The sequence below is a fragment of the Hyla sarda genome, chromosome 11 (assembly GCF_029499605.1).
Source record: "Hyla sarda isolate aHylSar1 chromosome 11, aHylSar1.hap1, whole genome shotgun sequence".
NCBI classification, from domain to species: domain Eukaryota; kingdom Metazoa; phylum Chordata; class Amphibia; order Anura; family Hylidae; genus Hyla; species Hyla sarda.
The window spans coordinates 19,311,085-19,331,224 of NC_079199.1; the positions used below are offsets into that span (position 1 = coordinate 19,311,085).

At 44.6% G+C, this 20,140-nt stretch overlaps 1 protein-coding gene across 2 annotated transcripts in view; it reads left to right on the forward strand.

The window, feature by feature from the left end:
- LOC130295924 (cholesterol 24-hydroxylase-like) overlaps positions 1-17,098 on the forward strand; it is an 88,654-nt gene extending 71,556 nt beyond the window's left edge. Inside the window, exons 13-20 of one of the 2 annotated variants that reach the window (XM_056547252.1) lie at positions 10,342-10,498; positions 11,107-11,166; positions 12,143-12,215; positions 12,302-12,386; positions 14,019-14,129; positions 14,390-14,478; positions 14,562-14,628; positions 16,580-17,096. In XM_056547252.1, the coding sequence (XP_056403227.1) occupies positions 10,342-10,498; positions 11,107-11,166; positions 12,143-12,215; positions 12,302-12,386; positions 14,019-14,129; positions 14,390-14,478; positions 14,562-14,628; positions 16,580-16,738 (801 nt within the window). In that variant the 3' untranslated portion in view covers positions 16,739-17,096. Of the gene's footprint in view, positions 1-10,341; positions 10,499-11,106; positions 11,167-12,142; positions 12,216-12,301; positions 12,387-14,018; positions 14,130-14,389; positions 14,479-14,561; positions 14,629-16,579 lie in introns of both variants that reach the window. The other variant, XM_056547251.1, reaches the window with a different exon arrangement.
- The last annotated feature ends 3,042 nt before the right edge of the window (positions 17,099-20,140 follow it).

The following is a 20,140-nucleotide window of genomic DNA, read 5'->3' on the forward strand; positions in this document are numbered from 1 at the left end:
AAAATTAAAGAAAAATTTACAGATAATGTGCGCTGAAATGGGGCTCTGGAGCTGAACACACTCCATATGAAATGGGTCTCTACTATGTGTTACAGCTGAGAATAACATTAAAGAGGTCAGAGGTCAGACTATGATGACGCAAAGCAATTGTTTAAAAGTTTTGGAGTTCTAAATCATAACAAAAAAACTATATGTACTATAAATTTGGAAAGTTTTAGACCCTTTCACTTTTTTCACATTTGGTGATAAGCAATGCCTGGTTTCCTCCAGACATGATGCCTAGAATTGAGGCCAAAAAGTTTAATCTTGGTTTCATCAGACCAGAGAAATTTTTTCTTCAGTCTCAAAGTCATTGGTGCATTTTATTTTTTTTGCAAACTCCAGTCTGCTTTATGGGGGAGAATTATCAAAACCTGTCCAGAGGAAAAGTGGGTGAAGTGTGCAGAGGCATGTTCCTAATTTCCTGGCTAGTTAATCAAATACAACCCATTCACCATAGACTCTAATGCAGTGAATTAGATCTTGTAGCCAGCCATGGTTGAAAAGTTCTGCTGTGCACTTAATCGGCTTAAAACTCACAAAAGGAGCAGAACTGAGACCTAGTGCGACCCAAACTTTTGACATGTCTGAACAACATGTTAAAAGCGTTTTCAAATTATAGCAATGCTTAAAAAATTGGAGGCCGCTGTGCATTTTTGTCCCCTTCTTCAGATCTGTGCCTCCATACAATCCTGTCTGAGCTCTACAGGCAGTTCTCTCCTTCTCATGGCTTGGTTTTGCTCTGATATACATTGTCAGCTGTGAAACCTTATACAGACAGGGCTGTGTCTTCCCAAATCCTGTCTAATCAGTTTATTTTACCACAGGTGACTCAAATCAAGGTGGAGAAACATCTCAAAGATGATGAGAAATGGGAGAAGCCAGAGCTAAATATTAACCCCTTAACAACAATGGACGTAAATGTACGTCATGGTGCCGTGGTACTTAGCGCACCATGCATACATTTACGCTCTGTGATGACTGCGAGCACCAGACCGGTGCTCGCATCATGCATGGCAGGTCCCGGCTGCTATCCAATCCGATCATCCAGCATTGCGGCCGGAGGTCCCCACACCTACCTCCGGCCGTCTCCTGGGGTCTTTTGCTCTGGTCTGAGATCGAGCAGACCAGAGCAGAAGATCACAGATAACACTGATCAGTACTATGCCCTATGCATAGCACTGAACAGTATTAGCAATCAAATGATTGATATAAATAGTCCCCTATGGGGACATAAAAAGTGTAAAAAAAAAAGTAAAAAAATGTGAAGCATCCCTTTTTCCCATTTTACCCCCACAAAGCATAAAAAATTTAATAAACATATTTGGTATTGCCGCATGCGTAAATGTCCGAAGTATCAAAATGTTATGTTAATTATACTGCATGGTGAACGATGTAAACGTAAAAAATAATAAAAGTCCAAAATTGATGCTTTTTTGTCACATTTTATTCCCAAAAAATTATAAAAAGTAATTCAAAAGTAAAATTTAGCCAAAAGTGGTACCAATAAAAACTACAGATCACAGCGCAAGAAATGAGCCCTTATACCACCCAGTATACAGAAAAATTAGAAAGTTATAGGTGATCAAAATAGGGCAATTTTAAACATGCTAATTTTGTTAAAATAGTTTGAGATTTTTTTTTTTAAAGCGGTACAATAATAGAAAAGCATATCACATGGGTATCATTATAATCATATTGACCCACAGAATAAAGAAAACATTTCATTTTTACTGTAAAGTGTACAGCCTGAAAACAAAACCTTCCATAATTTCATGAATTGCAGTTTTCTTTTTATTTTCCCCACATAAATAACGTTTTATTGGTTGCACCGTACATTTTATGGTAAAATGAGTGATGTCATTACAAAGTAAAAAACAAGCCCTCATATGGGTCTGTGAATAGAATTATAAAAGAGTTATGATTTTTAGAAGGTATAGAAGAAAAAAACGAAAATGCAAAACTAAAATGGGTCTGGTCCTTAAGGGGTAATTGTTATAGCAAAGGGTCTGAATACTTTTGTCCATATGAAATCTTAGTTTTTGATATTTAATAAATTTACTAAAAATTCTAAAATTCTATTTTCACATTCTCATTATGGGGTAATGAGTACCGAGTGATGGGGGAAAATTGATTTTTGTTGTTATATTAACAAAAGGCCACAACATAAATAACAAAATATGGCAAAGTAAAAGGCTCTAAAAACCTTCGGAATGCATTGTATGTTGTATTTTTAATCATAATAACCAACAAAATAAAAATAACATGTCATTTTTATAGCAAATACTAATAGCAAATAGTTTTTTTTTCCATTTTGACCTACACATTTTCTTGTGGTCCAGCAAGTTACCGTTTATCTACAAAATAAAACTACTTTCTTGGTCGTTCTTCATTGGGGACACTGATACTATTGGGTATATGCTCTTGCCACTAGGAGGCGCTGACACTAGGAAAAAAAAGTAGGCTCCTCCCTGGCAGGATATACCCGCCCACTGGAATGAGGTAATCAGTTTTAGCTAGTGTCAGTAGGAGGCAAGACACAGGTCTGGAGTTCTCCAGACATGGTATTTTCTTGTTTTATAGTTAGGTATGTTTAGTTAGTTTTTTTTTCCTTCCCTTTATTTTCTGTTTTCAGGTGGGGGTTCAGGAGCATGGCGCTACCTGTTCCCCCTTCCGCGATGAAGGGGGCACGGTACATAGAGTATGGACTGTTAACCCCTTCTCGCCAACAGCCAGTGCCAGGGTAGTATCTCAGGTCCGGGTCCCCTCTTGACCCTGCTTGCCCCGCTATGGCAGCCTGGCATGAGGCAGCTTGGCATTAAGCTGGCAGAAGACTCCATTAGGTGAGCATCTTCCAAAGCTGTGCAAGGGACTCTCGCTGGGGGGTATTAAGGATGGTAAAGGACTGGGTCCCGTACCGAGACACCACACATCCATCAAATCGACAGCAGGGGTGGTTGCAATTAACCCTGTGCTGCTCCCCACCGCCCAGCACTTACACTTTGCTAGCGGTCAGGCAGGGAAACTGAGCATGGCTCCGCCCCCAGTCCCCTCTCCTGCAGCGCGGGAAATAGCGCAGGGTTTCTCTTTTCCTCCTTCCCCCCCCGCTGCTTACTATGAAAAGCTGTGGCCATTATATCGGAGTCGGGGCTTAGCTCCGCCCTCCTCCCCTCTTCGGCAGCTGGGGACATTCCTTTTTTATTCTTCCCCAGTGCCCACTGTCTCCACCGCCTTTGCTCCAGGGAAATCGGCGGCCGCTGTATTTCAGCTGGGGGAGTTAGGGCTTAGCTCCGCCCTCCTCCCCCGCTTCGGCAGCCGGGGACATTCCTTCCCTTTCCCCCCTCCCAGCTGGCGGGCATTTAAAATGGCCGAGGGTGGTTAGGCACATAGCTCCGCCCCCTTCCCTCTTCCGCAGCGCGGATTATGGGTCTCTTTTCTGTTTCCCCCTCTGGTCCCCTTGCAGTTGTGCGTGCGCTGCAGAGTCTCAGCCCCGTCACGCATTCTCCGGCGGTGGGGCGAGTGGGGAGGGCATAGGGGAGGAGTCGTCCAGCACAGATCCTCCTCTTTCCCTTTGGCCAGGCATCATAAAAAAAAAAAAAAGGGTGCATATATATATATATAACGGTGACTGGGGTATTGTAGTGGTAGTGTAGGGTCTGGTGGTATTAACCCTTGAAGTTTCCTCAATAGTGATGTTCCTACCGCCAACCGTCCCACAAACGGCAGGGAAAAATAACAAAATGTCCACAGCAGATTTTAGCAATAAACTGAAGAAACTTTACTTGCGGAATTTATGAAACAGTCTTTAACATAACAGTCTCTTGAGAGTGAACCGGGATACAGGTTCCTCACAGATTTGCTGGGACTGGGAAGCAATGAGCTTTTATGCAGGCCACTGTGCTACTAATTTAGAGGATTTAAGCTGGTAGTAGTCACACAGGATTTGATAGATGGAGCTTTGAGTAACTCACGTTTAGTGGCTGCAGGTTCTTACAGGCTTTGGCCTAGATCAGGGGTGGGCAACCTTTTTTTTCAACTGAGCCAAATCTCGCCAAAACCACGATTGAAATTTATTTTGAGAGCCACATTTTTAAAACCGAAAATACATAGGATGGTACACTGTTATTAGTTTCAATAAGTTTTTATTGAGGGGCACATGACAGGGGGCATTATAAGTGAGGGGCACATGTCAGGGGGGCATTATATATAAGGGGCACATGACAGGGGGGCATTATATGGGCACATGATGGGGGGGGTCCTGTCATTTGCCCCCACATATAATGCCCCCCTGCCATGTGCCCCTCATATATAATGCCCCCCTGACATGTGCCCCTTATATATAATACCCCATGTCCTGTGCCCCAGATATAATGCCCCCCTGACATGTGCCCCTCACATATAATGCCCCCCTGACATGTGCCCCTCACATATAATGCCCCCCTGACATGTGCCCCTCACATATAATGCCCCCCTGTCATGTGCCCCTCAGGGTGCATAATATGCGAGGGGCACAGGACATGGGGCATTATATCTGAGGGGCACAGGACAGAGGGCATTATATATAAGGGGCACATGACAGGGGGGCATTATATGGGCACATGACAGGGGGGGGTCCTGTCATTTGCCCCCACATATAATGCCCCCCTGCCATGTGCCCCTCATATATAATGCCCCCCTGACATGTGCGCCTTATATATAATACCCCATGTCCTGTGCCCCTCACAATATAATGCCCCCTGTCATGTGCCCCCACATATAATGCCCCCTGACATGTGCCCCTCACATATAATGCCCCCCTATCATGTGCCCCTCAGGGTGCATTATATGCGAGGGGCACAGGACATGGGGGATTATATCTGAGGGGCACAAGACAGAGGGCATTATATCTGAGGGGCACAGGACAGAGGGCATTATATATAAGGGGCACATGACAGGGGGGCATTATAGTAGAGCTAAAATATGGGCACATGACGGGGGGTCCTGTCATTTGCCCCCACATATAATGCCCCTCTGCCATGTGCCCCTCATATATAATGCCCCCCCTGACATGTGCCCCTCACTTATTTGCTTCCCCCCTTCTCACACCTGTCACTTTTCTCACACGCTGCGGCTGCTCCGTTCTTGAAGTGTCAGTAACAGCCGCAGGGATGTGATTTCCGGGCGCCGGCGCGATAATGTGATGTCATTGCGCCGGCCTGCCGTGAATGGCGTCCCTGCGGCTGTCACTGACACTTCAAGAATGGAGCAGTCGCAGCCCGGAGCGTGTGTGAAAGGTGACGGAGTGGTGGGGCGGGACAGCTGACAGATTAAAGTGTGTCTCGCGAGCCGCAGCTTGCCGACCACTGGCCTAGATGAATTGAGATTTTTGCTGAGACAATTGCGCTGCTTGATTGTCCGGAACAAGAGCAAGAACTAAGAGAGAGAGAATATAGTGACTACAGCCCTTTATATAATAAGGGGCTGGACTAAGCTCATTGGTCAGCAAACCTGTAAGTTATGAACCCAGTGAACTCTGGGTACATCACATGACCTCTAAGGTCCTTGAACATTTTATACATCACAACCATACATCATGTGACCACTAAGGTCCTGTACATATATTTTCTATACATTAAATAAATATAAACACACTTTACATGAGGCAACCAAGGGCAAGCCCTGCAGGAGAGCCCTATATGAATGGAGGGACTCTAGCTGAGGGGACTTTAGACAAGGGACAGGACAAGGTCCTGTACCGGGACACCACACACACACACACATACATATATATATATATATATATATATATATATATATATATATATATGTATATGTATATATATACACCAATTAAATCAGGTGTTACACACGTCCCCCCCTTGTGGCCGTTTACTGAATCTCAGCTCTTGGTTGTATGCTTACCAGTGAGCTCCCTCTGGTGGCAACTTTCTGGCCTGCATCCCTGCAATCACTCCATCTCAGCCCTTCAGACAGGACTTATGTGACCCGCTCTGGCGGGTCATTACGGAGGATGCATATTCCCTTACATAATCCTGGGGATGCACGTTATGCTGTTTTCCCTGCTGACTGTTGCCAGGTCATGTTTGCCTCACCCACGGACAATTCCGCCACGTGGCCTTTCATTCCCGAGAGGGCATTTGGAAACCTATCTGCAGTGGTTTCCTCCACCGACGGTCACCCGTCTTATGTAGCCGTATTTTTCCCAATACCTCTTAAATAGGGGGTTGCCGGAGGAATGACCCTGCGTGTGCAATGGTCCCTATACTAGTAAACCAGACTGTCTGCCTTGTTTTCTTCTCCTCTCACGTCTGCTCCATCGGCAGCTGGAGTTCCAGATCCCCACCTCTAGTGTGAGGGTCCCACAGAAGTGTCCCCTGCGGGGACATTGATTGGACTTGTACATTAATGGATCACGATGGTCGGCATGGTTTCCTCTACCGCCTGTTATTCATCTCTGTACTGCCGTATCTGCGGCTGGAATTCCGGTACCCCACTATTATTGCGAGGTGTCCGAAGGAATGACCTGGTGTATACTATGGACCTTATGCCAGGAAGCCAGACAGTGGTCTGCGTGGCTTTTCAGACGCTTGTCACTCATCACATGGTGATGTATCTGCGGCTGGAGTTCCGTTAGCCCACTACTTGTGTGAGATGTCCGAAAAAGTTACCCGGCGTGTCCTATGGACCCTATACGGGGCAAAAGAGATACAATCCATGGCTCCTCCGCCTCCTCTGATCTCCGAGATCGTGGGGATACTGTCCATGGCTCCTGGGCCTCCCCGCCCTCCCGCATGCATCAAAGGAGCACAGTGTTCTCCTATCGGTACTGTTGTTCCCTTATCGCTGCAGGCCAGCACCTGGAGGTGTCCTTGTTAAGCCTGACACTGGTCTGCACGGTTTCCGCTGCTGACGGTCTCCTCTCACAGAATTGCCGGGTGCAGGGCTGGAGTTTCCCGTACCTCCCTGCTGGTGTGGGACAGGGTCCCTTCAGGTACTAGGGACTGATGCCAGTCAGCCAGACATTTGTCTGCATAGTCTCCTACACACCAGGTCGACCATCAGATCGGCTGCTCTCCAGTACCCCACTTCTGTGGGGGACTTTGAAGGAGTGACCCTGCACATTCAAGGATCCATTGCCTTTTCCATACTCCCGGCAATTTGGATGTCTGCGGTTTCTTCTTGGCTGCGGTCTTGGTGCCCCACTACTATCATACGGTAACCATGTCTGTGTCCCTACATATGCTACGGACGCACTGCACGTATAGAGCCCACCTCCCCTTCCTTTTGGTGGGGTGCACCTCGGCCCTTTCTGTGGTCTTGTTTCCACAGGTCTGCTGCGGTTGAGCACATTTATTCTAGGCCTGATAGAGCGACACAGTCTGTTTAACAGCCCCCCTATGCCTCCAGGTATCTCTCCTGGGTTCTGGTGCACGGTGGCTCAGTCGCCTGCTCTACTGCCTTAGTCAGCAACCAGATTGGCTCTGTGATCGCACCGTCGGTCCCCTCCTCTTTTTTCGCAAGGACCAGGGTTTCCTCTACACGCTATTGGTTGCTGTGTGTGCTTCTTACTTGCATTCTCTGTACCCAGCACCAGTGTCCAGGATTCAGATCCCTCCAGGGAAACTCATGGCTCCTCCATACCTCGCCATGTTCCAGTACTTTGACCCGTTCCTACAGTTCCTTTCCTACTTTGGCTATTTCGTTCTGCAGGGAGTACGGGGATCAGGGAGCTCAGCATGGTCAGTACCTGAGTTTCCTCTCGCCACCCCTTGTTTTCCCCTCCACCAGGGGGACTGTTTCGCTGAGCGCTTCTACTGCAGATATGTAGTCCTCTCTCTCTTTCCCCCTACATAGGTGAAGTACCTGGCTGGGCCCTTGTTTTTGCGGAGAGTATTTGAAGAGCTTTGCACCAGCTATGCCTGTGTGCTTACTGTCCACTGTTGCAGCCATGCTCTCCCCCTGTTTCTGGGTTTTCTCCTACTGCTCATGCAGCCAGGGCACTCTCCTCTGTTGGTGGAGTTTATGCAATCATGTATGGCTCAGCGAATGCCAGTCTGGCCACCGTTGGTTGTTTGGGCCCTGCCATTGCTCTCCTTCCTTGGCGCAATCTCCAGAGAGGGGTGACTTCTGGAGTAACCTTCATGTACCCAGATCCTGAGAGTCCCTACTGTGTTCCCTTTGTTTCCCTCTCTGTTCCCGTCCTGATTGGATGTTGCTTTGGAATACTCTGGTCCAAGGCTGGTTCAAGGCTAGTTTTCCGTGCCCATTCCCTCTTCGCTGGCTTGTGTGAGTACTGGGGAGTCTCCTTGTATTTGGGCGACTTCCTAGGCTGCTGTGGCTGGCCTTATTATCTAGCTTGACCCTTCTAGTTCTTAGGGCCTTAGTGATGGTTGCGGTCTCGGGCATGGTAGTATTCCTGCCCAGGCTTCTTCGCGATCCATTTGTGGGGCGGCCATTCTGTATGGCACCTTTTTTATTCCTACATAGAAGTATGTCTCCCGGAGCGCTTCGCAGTGCTGGGTCTGCAAGTCTTATAGGAGACTCTGGAACCTCCATTCCCACGGCCGCTCCTGTATTCTGGGATTCTCCTTCTTAGGGCATTCCGTTCCTTTTTTTGGCCATTTGTTACCTTCCGTCTCCTCCTTCAGGGTCCATGTATTCCTGGGACAGAGGGCGTTCCGGTCAACCGAATTACGCAGTCGGGCCAATTCGGCATTTACGCGGACGTGCTTTTTTCGTCTAGTTTTTTATCGCTGTTCTGGCACTGACAGACTCTGTTTCCACCCGGGTGCTCGTGGTGTTCCCCTGGGACTTTGGTTTTGGTGCCTGCAACTTTTCAAGTTCAGGTCATCGATCTCATGCATCGTGCCTTTCTATAGCCGGATTCCGTTTTTTTCCCCTGAGACTCTGGTCTCCACCTTGACTGTGCTCGCCTTCTGCTCAGGCGTGCACGGCTCTCCCTGGCATTTTTTACCATGCTTTCTTGAATCGGTTGATTCTCTGGCTGAAGTTTTCTTGTCTGACCCCTTTCTATTTTTTGTTTTCCAGCCAGGCTGGCCCTCTGTCCAGTTCTGTGTTTCTGGATGTGGGTTTTCTACCTCTTTCCAGGATGGTTACGGCCATTGGGCTTCCTAGGCAGCCCTTTTTTTTTGTCTCTCTATGTTGACCATAGGTTTAAGTCTCTTCAACGGGCGATCCCTTCCTTGACATCCTAGTCCATCTCAATGGATGGTGGGACCTTCCGGACACTCATTTTCTGGGTCTCAGTTGCCTCTTGGCCCAGGGTCTCATCTGCAAGCCTTAAGGATGAATAGGGTTCAGTTTCTGGACTGTCTCCCTTTCTCTGGTAGTTGTTATTCCCACCCTATGGGACTGCATTTGTACATCCCAATAGTATCTGTGTCCCCAATGAAGAGTGACCAAGAAAAGGAGATTTTCTTGTACTCACCGTAATGTCTCTTTCTCGTAGCCTTCATTGGGGGACACCGAACCCACCCATTTCTTCATTGTTGGTCCGGATCCTCTTTTCCGGTTCTTGGGTTTCTTCTCTGGGATTCTTTTCTAAGGTCCTTCGGACATATTTATTTCTTGGCTTCCCCTACTGCTTTGTGACAAAACTGATTACCTCACTACCAGTGGGCAGGTATCTCCTGCCAGGGAGGAGCCGACTTTTTTTTCCTAGTGTCAGGAGCATATACCCAATAGTATCGGTGTCCCCCAATGAAGGCTACGATGGAGAAGGAGGAGAAGAAAGGATCCTTTGTGGCGCTTGAATTAAAAATAAAAACTGGTTTATTAAAGCGCTCATGGACAACGCGTTTCAAAGGGTTGCCCCCTTCTTCATCAGGTCCAGTGATTTGATGAAGAAGGGGGTAACCCTTTGAAACGCGTTGTCCACGAGCGCTTTAATAAACCAGTTTTTATTTTTAATTCGCTGCTGGTAATACGGCTTTAGTTTCACTACTCCTATCGTATGAAGAGCGCCACAAAGGATCCTTTCTTCTCCTCCTTCTCCATTGCATAAGACCGGCGGCGATTCCATCCCGATCGGGCGGATCCTGGCAAAACTTCCACGCATGACCCACATCAGTTGGGCCTCTATGTCTTCGCAGGTGTTGTGCCCTTAGCATAACGCCCCCAGTTGAGGGCAACACTAAGAGTTTTTTCATATTCAATTTTTTATCCTGGGTAACGGCACAAGGTTGGTCGCATTGTCTCTCTTTTTTCTCCTATATATATGAGCAATGAAGGCTACGAGAAAGAGATTTTACGGTGAGTACAAAAAAATCTCCTTTTTCACAGTATACTCCAGGAAAGCAGGCCTTCATCAGAGATGTAAGAGAGAGTATCAAACTCCTCAGGAAAACTGGCCAAGAATGTATTGAGCGAAGAACAAAGGCGATTCAGGACGGAGAAGACATTCCCGTGGATATCCTCACACAGATTCTTAAAGGGGCAGGTATGTACACTGCTCAATCAACGTATTATAGTAGAATAGAGTATTTATTGATACTAATATTCCAACATTATCAAGAAACAATAAATCTGCATGGAGTCTAAAAAAAACTCATTAAAAACTGATTAATCTGTACAGAGATTGTATATTCTCCCCATGGTTGTGTGGGTTTCCCCTCGGTACTCTGGTTTCCTCCTGCAAAAAAACTAAAACAAAACAAAAAGTCAAACAAAACAAGGACCTGTGCCTTTCCCTCACAGCTTGCCTGGGAGAGCCCAGACTATGCTTCCTGGCAAAGCTAAATCAGCTCCCTCCCTACTAATCAGACAGATAGATATAGTAGTAATCCACTAAGGTACTTGTCCGTACCGTATATTGTTAGGTCTCCCAATAATGTGTAGAACAATTGGTAGCGCAAAGGGAACCTTTTAAATTATTTTATTGTATAAACATAACACTCATGGTACCACGAGTGTTATGTTTATACAATAAAATAATTTAAAAGGTTCCCTTTGCGCTACCAATTGTTCTAGATATAGTAGTACTATCCACCATCATTAATGATTGAGTTATTCTGGTGTCTCATCATTTGTTTCACTTTGTTCTTTCAGAGTCGGAAGGCTGCAGTCTGGAGGATTTAATAGATAACTTTGTCACGTTCTTTATTGCAGGTTATTAAATCTTTCTCTCATTATCTATCTATCTATCTATCTCAGCAGCAGCACTCCAATAACGTGAAAAAGTGGTCTTTTAATTCACTCTATCTGTCTATCTATCATCTAATGTATCTATCTTTTACACAGAGGTTGGTTATTAAAGGGGTTCTCCCTTGTTTATACTGTTTTTTGTTATTATGTTTGTGTGTTATGTGTGTATAAGTATGTGTTTTTTTTATGTGTGTTGTGATTATGTATATATGTATTTTCTTACCTTTTGTGAAGATCCGGAAGCTGGCCCCTTTTTCTTCCAGCGGCTTGCTGTGTAACCTCGGCCTCCGCCATGTTGTGTTCGGTAAGTGGGATGTCGGGGGGGGGGGGGGGGTGTTCTTGCTTCTGTCCTTCCTATCTTCTGACGTCCAAGGCAAATATTTTCTTCCTGTTTCTTCCGTGGCTCAGCAACGAATCTGCGGCCTCTTCCGGTGCATGCGCTGGTGGTTTGTTTTTGTTTTTTACCAATAAAGTTTTTTTTGTCTAATTGACAAACTGTCTGCGCATGCGCGAGTACGCAAGTGCTACGCTAACAGCGTAGCGTGCGTTAGGTCTACGCTAATAGCCAATTAGACAAAAAAAACTTTATTGGTAAAAAAAAAACCTACCTGCGCATGCGCCGGAAGAGGCCGCAGATTCGTCGCTGAGCCACGGAAGAAACAGGAAGAAAAGATTCGCCTCGGACGTCAGAAGATAGGAAGGACAGAAGCAAGAACACACACCCCGACATCCCACTTACCGAACACAACATGGCGGAGGCCGAGGTTACACAGCAAGCCGCTGGAAGAAAAAGGGGCCAGCTTCCGGATCTTCACAAAAGGTAAGAAAATACATATATACATAATCACAACACACATAAAAAACACACATAACACACAAACATAATAACAAAAAACAGTATAAACAAGGGAGAACCCCTTTAACTTGCAAATGGTTTTAGGTCAAGAAACAACAGCCAATCAGCTGTCCTTTGCTGTGATGGAATTAACACGACACCCAGATATACTAGCAAGGTAAATCTATGTCACTGATCAGTCTAGTAGTCTGTAGTTTTACCAATGTGCAAGCAGCTGTTTAAATATTGTTTGTGATTCCTTAGGGTCCAGTCTGAAGTGGATGAAGTTTTTGGCTCTAAAAGAGACATTGAATATGAAGATCTTGGCAAACTGAAATATCTTTCTCAGGTAATAATAACAATATTATATTTTTTTATAACTATCTTTGCCCCAGATAAAATTCCATCTAGTTTTCCTTTCTATACACACAGTACACAAGCAGAGAACAACCACTGAATTGCAATAATAATTAATACAAACCAATCGTGTAGTAAGGATCTGTTTAAAGGAGTATTCTAGTGCTGACTATTCCTCCTCTGTTGTGCCCGGGCTGAAAATAAACTTTCACTCACCTTTCTGCATTCCCCCGGGGCGCCGCTACAGCTGATCGGCCCACCGATCCAGTCTTCTGCCTTTTACCTGTGCAATAATTCTCATACAGCGCTCAGCCTATCACCGGCTGCAGCGATGTCCTGCCCCGGCCAGTGATAGGCTGACGATCCTTCACAGGAAGAAGGCAGGAGACGTGACCGGAGGACCGATCAGCTGTAGTGGTGCCCCAGGGAACGCAGGAAGGTGAGTGAAAGTTTTTTCTTTTCTTTTCAGCCCGGGCACAACAGAGGAGGAATAGTCGGCACTAGACTACTCCTTTAACTTGAAATGGAGGCATACATCAATATTCCTGCCATAAAAACAATCACAATGTGATCCCAACAGAACCTATTGGGCTGCATTTGGTATCCATCATACATTGGATCTGGCAGTTCAAATTTTTCATAGCAAAATAATTGGCATAGACAAGTTGAGCATGTTCATTAAAGGCGTTTTTCCATATTGCAAAGTTATCCCCATCCTATTAATAGAGGATAGCTATCTGATCACAGGGGGTCCCGATAGAACAGAGCGGCAGGTCATGCATGCGTGCCACCACTCCATTCACTCTCTATGGGAGCCACAAAATTATCCAAACTATGTACTCTGCTATCCCTGGCAGCTCCCGTAGACAAAGAATGGAGCGGTGACACACATGCATGACCCACAGCTCCATTATAATGGGGGACACGGAACCCCCTGCTATCCTATCTCTATGTTGCTGCTCCATTTACTTGACAGAGGACCTACCTCCATTCTCATGATGAGATGGGTCCCTGAAGTCAGACCCCGACTGACCATCTACATATAACCTATCCTGTGGATAAATGAAAAGTTTAAATCTTTGTATAGCCCCTTTAAAGGGGGTTATCCAGGATTAGAAATGGCACCGAGTTGTATTACCACACTAAACTTTAAGATGTGGGGCTGTTTTTGGAAGAAATTAGATCTGTTTTTCTGTTTCTGGATAACCACTTTAAAATTACTGTGGCATGGTATGGTATGGTACTCCTTCTAGACAACCTGTCCGGTTCTAATTAGATATAGGGGCAAACTCATTTTGGATGTAGACCCCTTGAGCCAGGACTAGTGAAGATATGTTGCCTGCTATTGTGTTGATACTTTAAGGGGTTCTACTGTATTAAAAATGGTACTTTAGAGGCAGATATCAGAAAAGTTATGCTTCTCTGGATCCACAAGCTATAGAATAGTAATCATAGTGTATATCATAAAGTTGTGCCCCATTTTATCCTACCTATGAGCCAACACAGCTACAGGGCTTTTGAGTTGCATGATAAAAGTTTTATGTTGGGGTTTTGTCCAGCAAGTGGGTTTCTTTATTTCAGCATTTTCTTAAAATAAAAATGACTTTTTTTTTAAATCTGCTAGGTCTTAAAAGAAACCTTAAGGTTGTATCCAACAGCTCCTGGGACATCAAGAGCATTAGAGGAAGAGATGGTCATCGAAGGAGTGAGGATTCCTCCTAGAACCACTCTGATGGTGGGTCCTAGACTGTATGAGTAGAGGGGATTCTATTTATGGCCTAATATTAATCCTGGATATCTTCCTAATGTTTCACAAGATCTAATAAATTACATTTAATTTCTTTATAATTTTATGATAGTACCAGTAAAGCACAAACTCGTAAAATAGATATTTTTAGGTTCTTATCCAAGCACCATATGATGATGGTTGTAGGTGATGACATCTTACAAACCATTGGGGCTTCTCAGAATGTTTGGGACTTCTTTTCTCTCTAGTTTAATTCTTACATCATGGGTCGGATGGAAACATTTTATCAAGATCCTTTGGCATTCAACCCAGACAGATTTCATCCTGATGCTCCAAAGTAAGTGTAGAGTGCACAGTGTAATATAATTATTATTGCTTGGTGCATTATGCAGTTAATATATTACTATTTGTTTTTCACAGGCCTGACTATGCTTACTTTCCATTTTCTCTTGGACCACGATCATGTATTGGCCAAGTATTTGCTCAAGTAAGATCATAACTTTATACAACGTTCACAACTTAAAAATTGCTGCTCTGGAGTGACTCTACAAGAACGTTACTGAATATCTTTGAAAAGTTTGCAGTGGGGCAGAAATCTTATCGCTGCAGGAGAGGGAGATGGCTGTCAATACTGTCTAGAGAGTAGACAGGGGTGTTTTTTTTTACTGTCCCTGCCTTCCCTATACACAGAGCCTAATAATGCATAAGGCTTCCTGTTTCCCATCTCTGCTTTTATGACCTTATAGGGGGGCCAAAATATGTAATATTACAAAATAAATAAAAATAAAAAGGTAAAAAAAAAATATTGGGCCTGGGCATCAGGAAGAAGGAAAGAAGGCCGGGACCAATACATCACACTGCTGCTCAGCCTATCACCGGTCAAGGCGGTACTTCTCTGTGGTCAGTGATTAGCTGAACAGCAGAGTAAGGTGTTGGTCTCCAAAAGTAGGAAGAAGACCAGGGCCGAAGGGCAGGATGGCAATAATGATGGGAGGTAATTGGAAGTTACATTCGTCAAAGTACCCCTTTAATAATTATTTGACCTTTTCCCCAACTTTACCTGTAAGGCTTTGAGCACACTAAGTTTTTTATGCACTTTTTGGCCTGTTATATGACCTAAAAAAGGTCTCTCTTTATAGCGCAAAAACAGACGTAGTCTCCTGGTAGCCACACACACTTATTTTATAGTTGTAATTGTTACAGCTGTAAAATTAAAGAGTACCTGTCATGATCTTGTTAAATTTTATAATCCTGCCAGTTCACTGCCCCCATCATGATAAACCACCCCCTGCCTTTATTTTTATTATTTTTTTTAGTTTTCTACCTTGATATTGCTCTGTATTTTCTGCTCAGTCAGATTCACAGACTGGGAAGGGGCGTTCCCCAGCAGGCGTGACATCATCTGAAGCCATACAGGGGAGAACTTCCTCCCTCACTCTGCTACACACAGCCCAGAGCAGTTGAGTGTGAGATGAGCTATGATTGGCTAAGGCTGCACACACACCCCTCAGCACTCCAGACTGCATTTCCTGATTTTGGACTTCTGTGAGGCAAGCAGGAGTTCAAATTCTGTGCAAGAGATGGGGGGAAATGTGCTCTGGACAAGTAGGGAGACTTTTAAAAACAAATAAACATAGAAAACTTTATTTTTTTTTAAACAAAGTACATTAGAATGATTTTTTTATTCACCATAAGGAGTGCAATAGCAAAGGTTAGTTTTAATGACATTGAATATTTAAGCTTTATCCTTTTTTGGCACTTAAATGGCCCAGAATTCATCCGAAATGAGAAGAGACTCTTTTGGACTATAGTTTTTGCTACAGCCCCAAAATGGCCCAAAAAACATGCAAAAAATTGCCATATTTTATGGCTGAAATTTTTTTTTAAGTCTGAAAATGTTGGTGGCTCCAAAAATTTGTGTTAGTTGGCAGAAATTATCCCTGTGTAAACAGGGGATGTGCTTCTGACAATGATGTCAGGGAAAGACTGCATGAACGATTCAGTGATAATTAAGCCATGTAAGGAATTTACTTAATAAGTGGTAATCTACTGGATCAACATTCATGTACAAGGAGCCTAATTTGAACACCTTGGGTGTATCTGCTCATTTAACAGCACTTTCTATAGCACTTTCTATAGACATAGATCCTAGAAATTATATTCCAATAAATTCACTTTGGCAGGGACATGAAGAGATTATATAGCTACCAGTCCATATCAGAGCATTAGTCTGGTCATTTGATCAACTCATTTTTTAGATTGGGATGCTAACATTCACAATTTAAGGACAAGATCCAAGCTCCATTAAAGGAGGAAGATCTAGATCTAATGGAAGAAGGCCATGAAATGGTTATTATTGGGAAGAAATATAGTTTGCAATCTGTGATGTAAAAATATGACAACCTGCCCCATATAATGTCTCTGTTCTCTCTATATAGATGGAGGCGAAGGTGGTCATGGCCAAGCTCCTGCAGAGATTTGAGTTTGAGCTGGTGGAAGGACAGAGCTTCAGGATCTTGGATACTGGGACCCTGCGTCCTATGGATGGTGTAATCTGCAGACTGAGGCATCGAACAGAACACAATCCCAAAAATTAATCAAAGCCTCAAAAAAAAAATTCTATGTCACTTGCTACATTTGTACCTTATTCATACATAACATTGATTTTGTATCAAATAACCGCTCATTTGGATGCATTTATTTTAGTTCTGAGTCTATATAAGTTTATGATAGCTGTGTTTTTAATATACAGCATAACCCAATCAGGAAGTTTTATTGTAGAGGTTTCAAAGTCTGAAGAGATACTAAAGATAAGTGTTTTAATATATGTATTATAAGGTATACACAGCTATGACTAATAAACACATTTGTTTATAAACCTTTTTTTAACAAAACCTACCGTATTTTTCGCCCTATAGGAAGCTCCGGCATATAAGACGCACCCTATTTTAAATGAGGAAAATCTAGAATACAATGTAAAAAGTGTAGGTCACAGTGATCTTCAACCAGCGGACCTCCAGATGATGCAAAACTACAACTCCCAGCATGCCCGGACAGCCGTTGGCTGTCCGGGCATGCCAGGAGTTGTAGTTTTGCAACATCTGGAGGTCCGCAGGTTGAAGACCACTGGTATAGGAGGTAATACTCACGTGTCCCCGCCGGTCCGGACCCGTCACCGCTGCCCTGGATGTTGCTCTCCATCGCTGTGGCCGCGTCCCCGGGGTTTCCCCGTCGCTCCGGAACGTCTCTGCTGCCCGGTATCCTCGCCATCACGTCGCTATGCACGCCGCTCCATTTGGATGATGGGGCGGCGTGCGCGACGACGTGATGACGACGAAGGAGAGCGCCGGCCATGCAGGGGATCCCGGAACGTAGCAGACACCGAGGAGGCAGGTAAGGTCCCTCCCGGTGCAGCCGGGTTAGTGTCACTTTCATTTCAGACGCGGCGGTCAGCTTTGATCGCCACGTCTGAAGGGTTAATACAGGGCGATCGGTGATGTCCTGTATTAGCCGCCGGTCCCGGACGCTGATGGCCGCAGTGACCACCGCGATAGGTGTGTATTCCCCGTATAAGACGCACCAACTTCCCCCCCCCCCCCAGTTTTGGGGAAGAAAAAGTGCGTCTTATACGGCGAAAAATATGGTATGTTTTGTACGTACTAAGAACGACAAACTATAAATGTAAAAATTCATGAAAAATCATGAAAAATAGTACAAACAAGGAGAAACACAGACATAAAAAAACAAGGTGTACATGTAAGCAAATGTTGTAAATAGTAGTAATATACATGTCACAATATGGCTGCTTGATAATTTCATGGGATTTAATTAAATATACCTAATAGCATAAAAAGACACATGGATGTGCAAAAGGTAGCTATGCACTGAATAAAGTGCAAGAATAATATTGTAATAGTATTAAGTGCCTTTTGCCGAAAGTAATGTAACAACAAGAGAAATAATTATAGCTGCAAGCAACCAAAATAAACCGTGTTCAGGGCCAGTTCTGCCTATAGGCAAAATAGGCAGCTGTCTATAGCACCCTCTTGATGGGGGCGCCGCTCTGCCAGCTGCAAGAAAGTTAGTAGCCAGCATCCGAAGCACCCGCTCAGCCAGCACCACCGTCGCCCCCCCCCCCCCCCCCCCAGGTACCATAATAATCAGCATTCTTCAGCCTGCTGAAGGAGTGCAGTGCCACCTACAGGCAGGTCAGGTCAGTACAGCGTCCTGACATCGCGCACACCTCCATACATCCGCCCTAATCCCCCTCCGCTCCTGTGTGATCACATCTGTCTGCTTCGGAGGAGTACTTGCTTTTAGAGACGGCAAACTCCTCAGAGGTAGACAGGCATGATTGCTGATATCCTCTGTCTAATGACATCACAACTCTGTCTCCTCCCCTCCGCCACCACTCGGGCTAGATGAGGAGGGGGTTTGTTACAGTGTGTCACCCCAGTAGTAATGTAATTACAGGAGGAGGGGGTTTGTTACAGTGTGTCACCCCAGTAGTAATGTAATTACAGGAGGAGGGGGTTTGTTACAGTGTGTCACCCCAGTAGTAATGTAATTACAGGAGGAGGGGGTTTGTTACAGTGTGTCACCCCAGTAGTAATGTAATTACAGGTGGAGGGGGTTTGTTACAGTGTGTCACCCTAGTAGTAAGGTGGGGTTTGTCAATGGGCGGGGTCAAGGGGTGGAAAAATTAGCTTTCACCTAGGGTGGCAAATATCCTTGCACCAGCCCCGACCGTGCTCAATCATGATAGAATTTAATAAGTGTGGTGACCTGGATGCCACCACTCCAAACACGTTTTGGTTCGTAATCTTTGTCCGGGACACACTTTGGAGTGGTGCAATCCTGGTCCCCACACTGGTCACATTTTATCCCTTGACCCCTTTCTGACCCATTACTTATCTGATCCAAAATAGCACTGTTTAGGCCGGGTTCACAAAACGAAATCTCTGGCCAAAATTCCGCCTGGAGATCCAGAGGATGGCTAGTGCTAATTGTAGCCTATGGCAGGCTTTACTAATAGAGCACAGATCTCATAGATCTGTGCTTTCCAAACTGTGGCCCCAAAACCTGTCCAGAGGAAAGGTCGCACAGTTGTCCATAGCAACCAATCAGATTGCTTCTTTCATTTTTAACAAGGCCTCTGCAAAATGAAAGAAGCGATCTGATTGGTTGCTATGGGCAACTGGGCAACTTTTCCTTTCCACAGGTTTTGATAAATCTCCCCCTATATATTTTGGTTACATATCAATTTAATCGTACTGACCTGAAGAATCAATATAACGTCAGTTTGACCAAACAGCGTAAAAAAAAGAACCCCTCCCTATTTACTTATTTTCAGTTTTATTTATCACAAATAATGCTTTTTTTCAGTTATGCTGTATATTCTATGGAAAAAATTCATTCAAGATAAAATTAGGGAGTTTCTCACTTGTTAGGTTATATGCACACAAGGTAAATGTGCTGTAGATTTTTAATGCCGCTTTTGCTCTGAAATTCCACAGCAGGTAATTTACAATGCAAGTGAATGGGGGGACAACAGTACAGATTTGAGGAAATACTCCAATTTTCCAAGAATGCTCTATGTTTGCTTCAGATTTCAATGTGAAATTCACCTTTGTCATTGCAAAGGATAAGGTCCACGGGCATTCCATATGTAGATTTTTTTTTTTTTTACTAATTTGCAGACCTTTTGTAAACTTTTACACAGCCATAGCAGAGGCATGTTTTATTGCTTGTATTATGAGAATCTGTGATCAGCAGAGGCTTGTAGTACGGGTGACGCTGATGGCATTGGTACTTACCATTTTCCGATGCATGCCTCCATTCTGCCTATCTTCCTGGTTTTCCTATTATGTTAATGATTGAGCTTGGTGCATGCGGGACGTGCCCAAGGCGCAGATGTACGGTGACGACCGTCTTGAATCTTCACAGTGAATGTCTCCTTTCCTGTTCTGAGCCTCCTGCGCTTCTGAAGGAGCTGCACA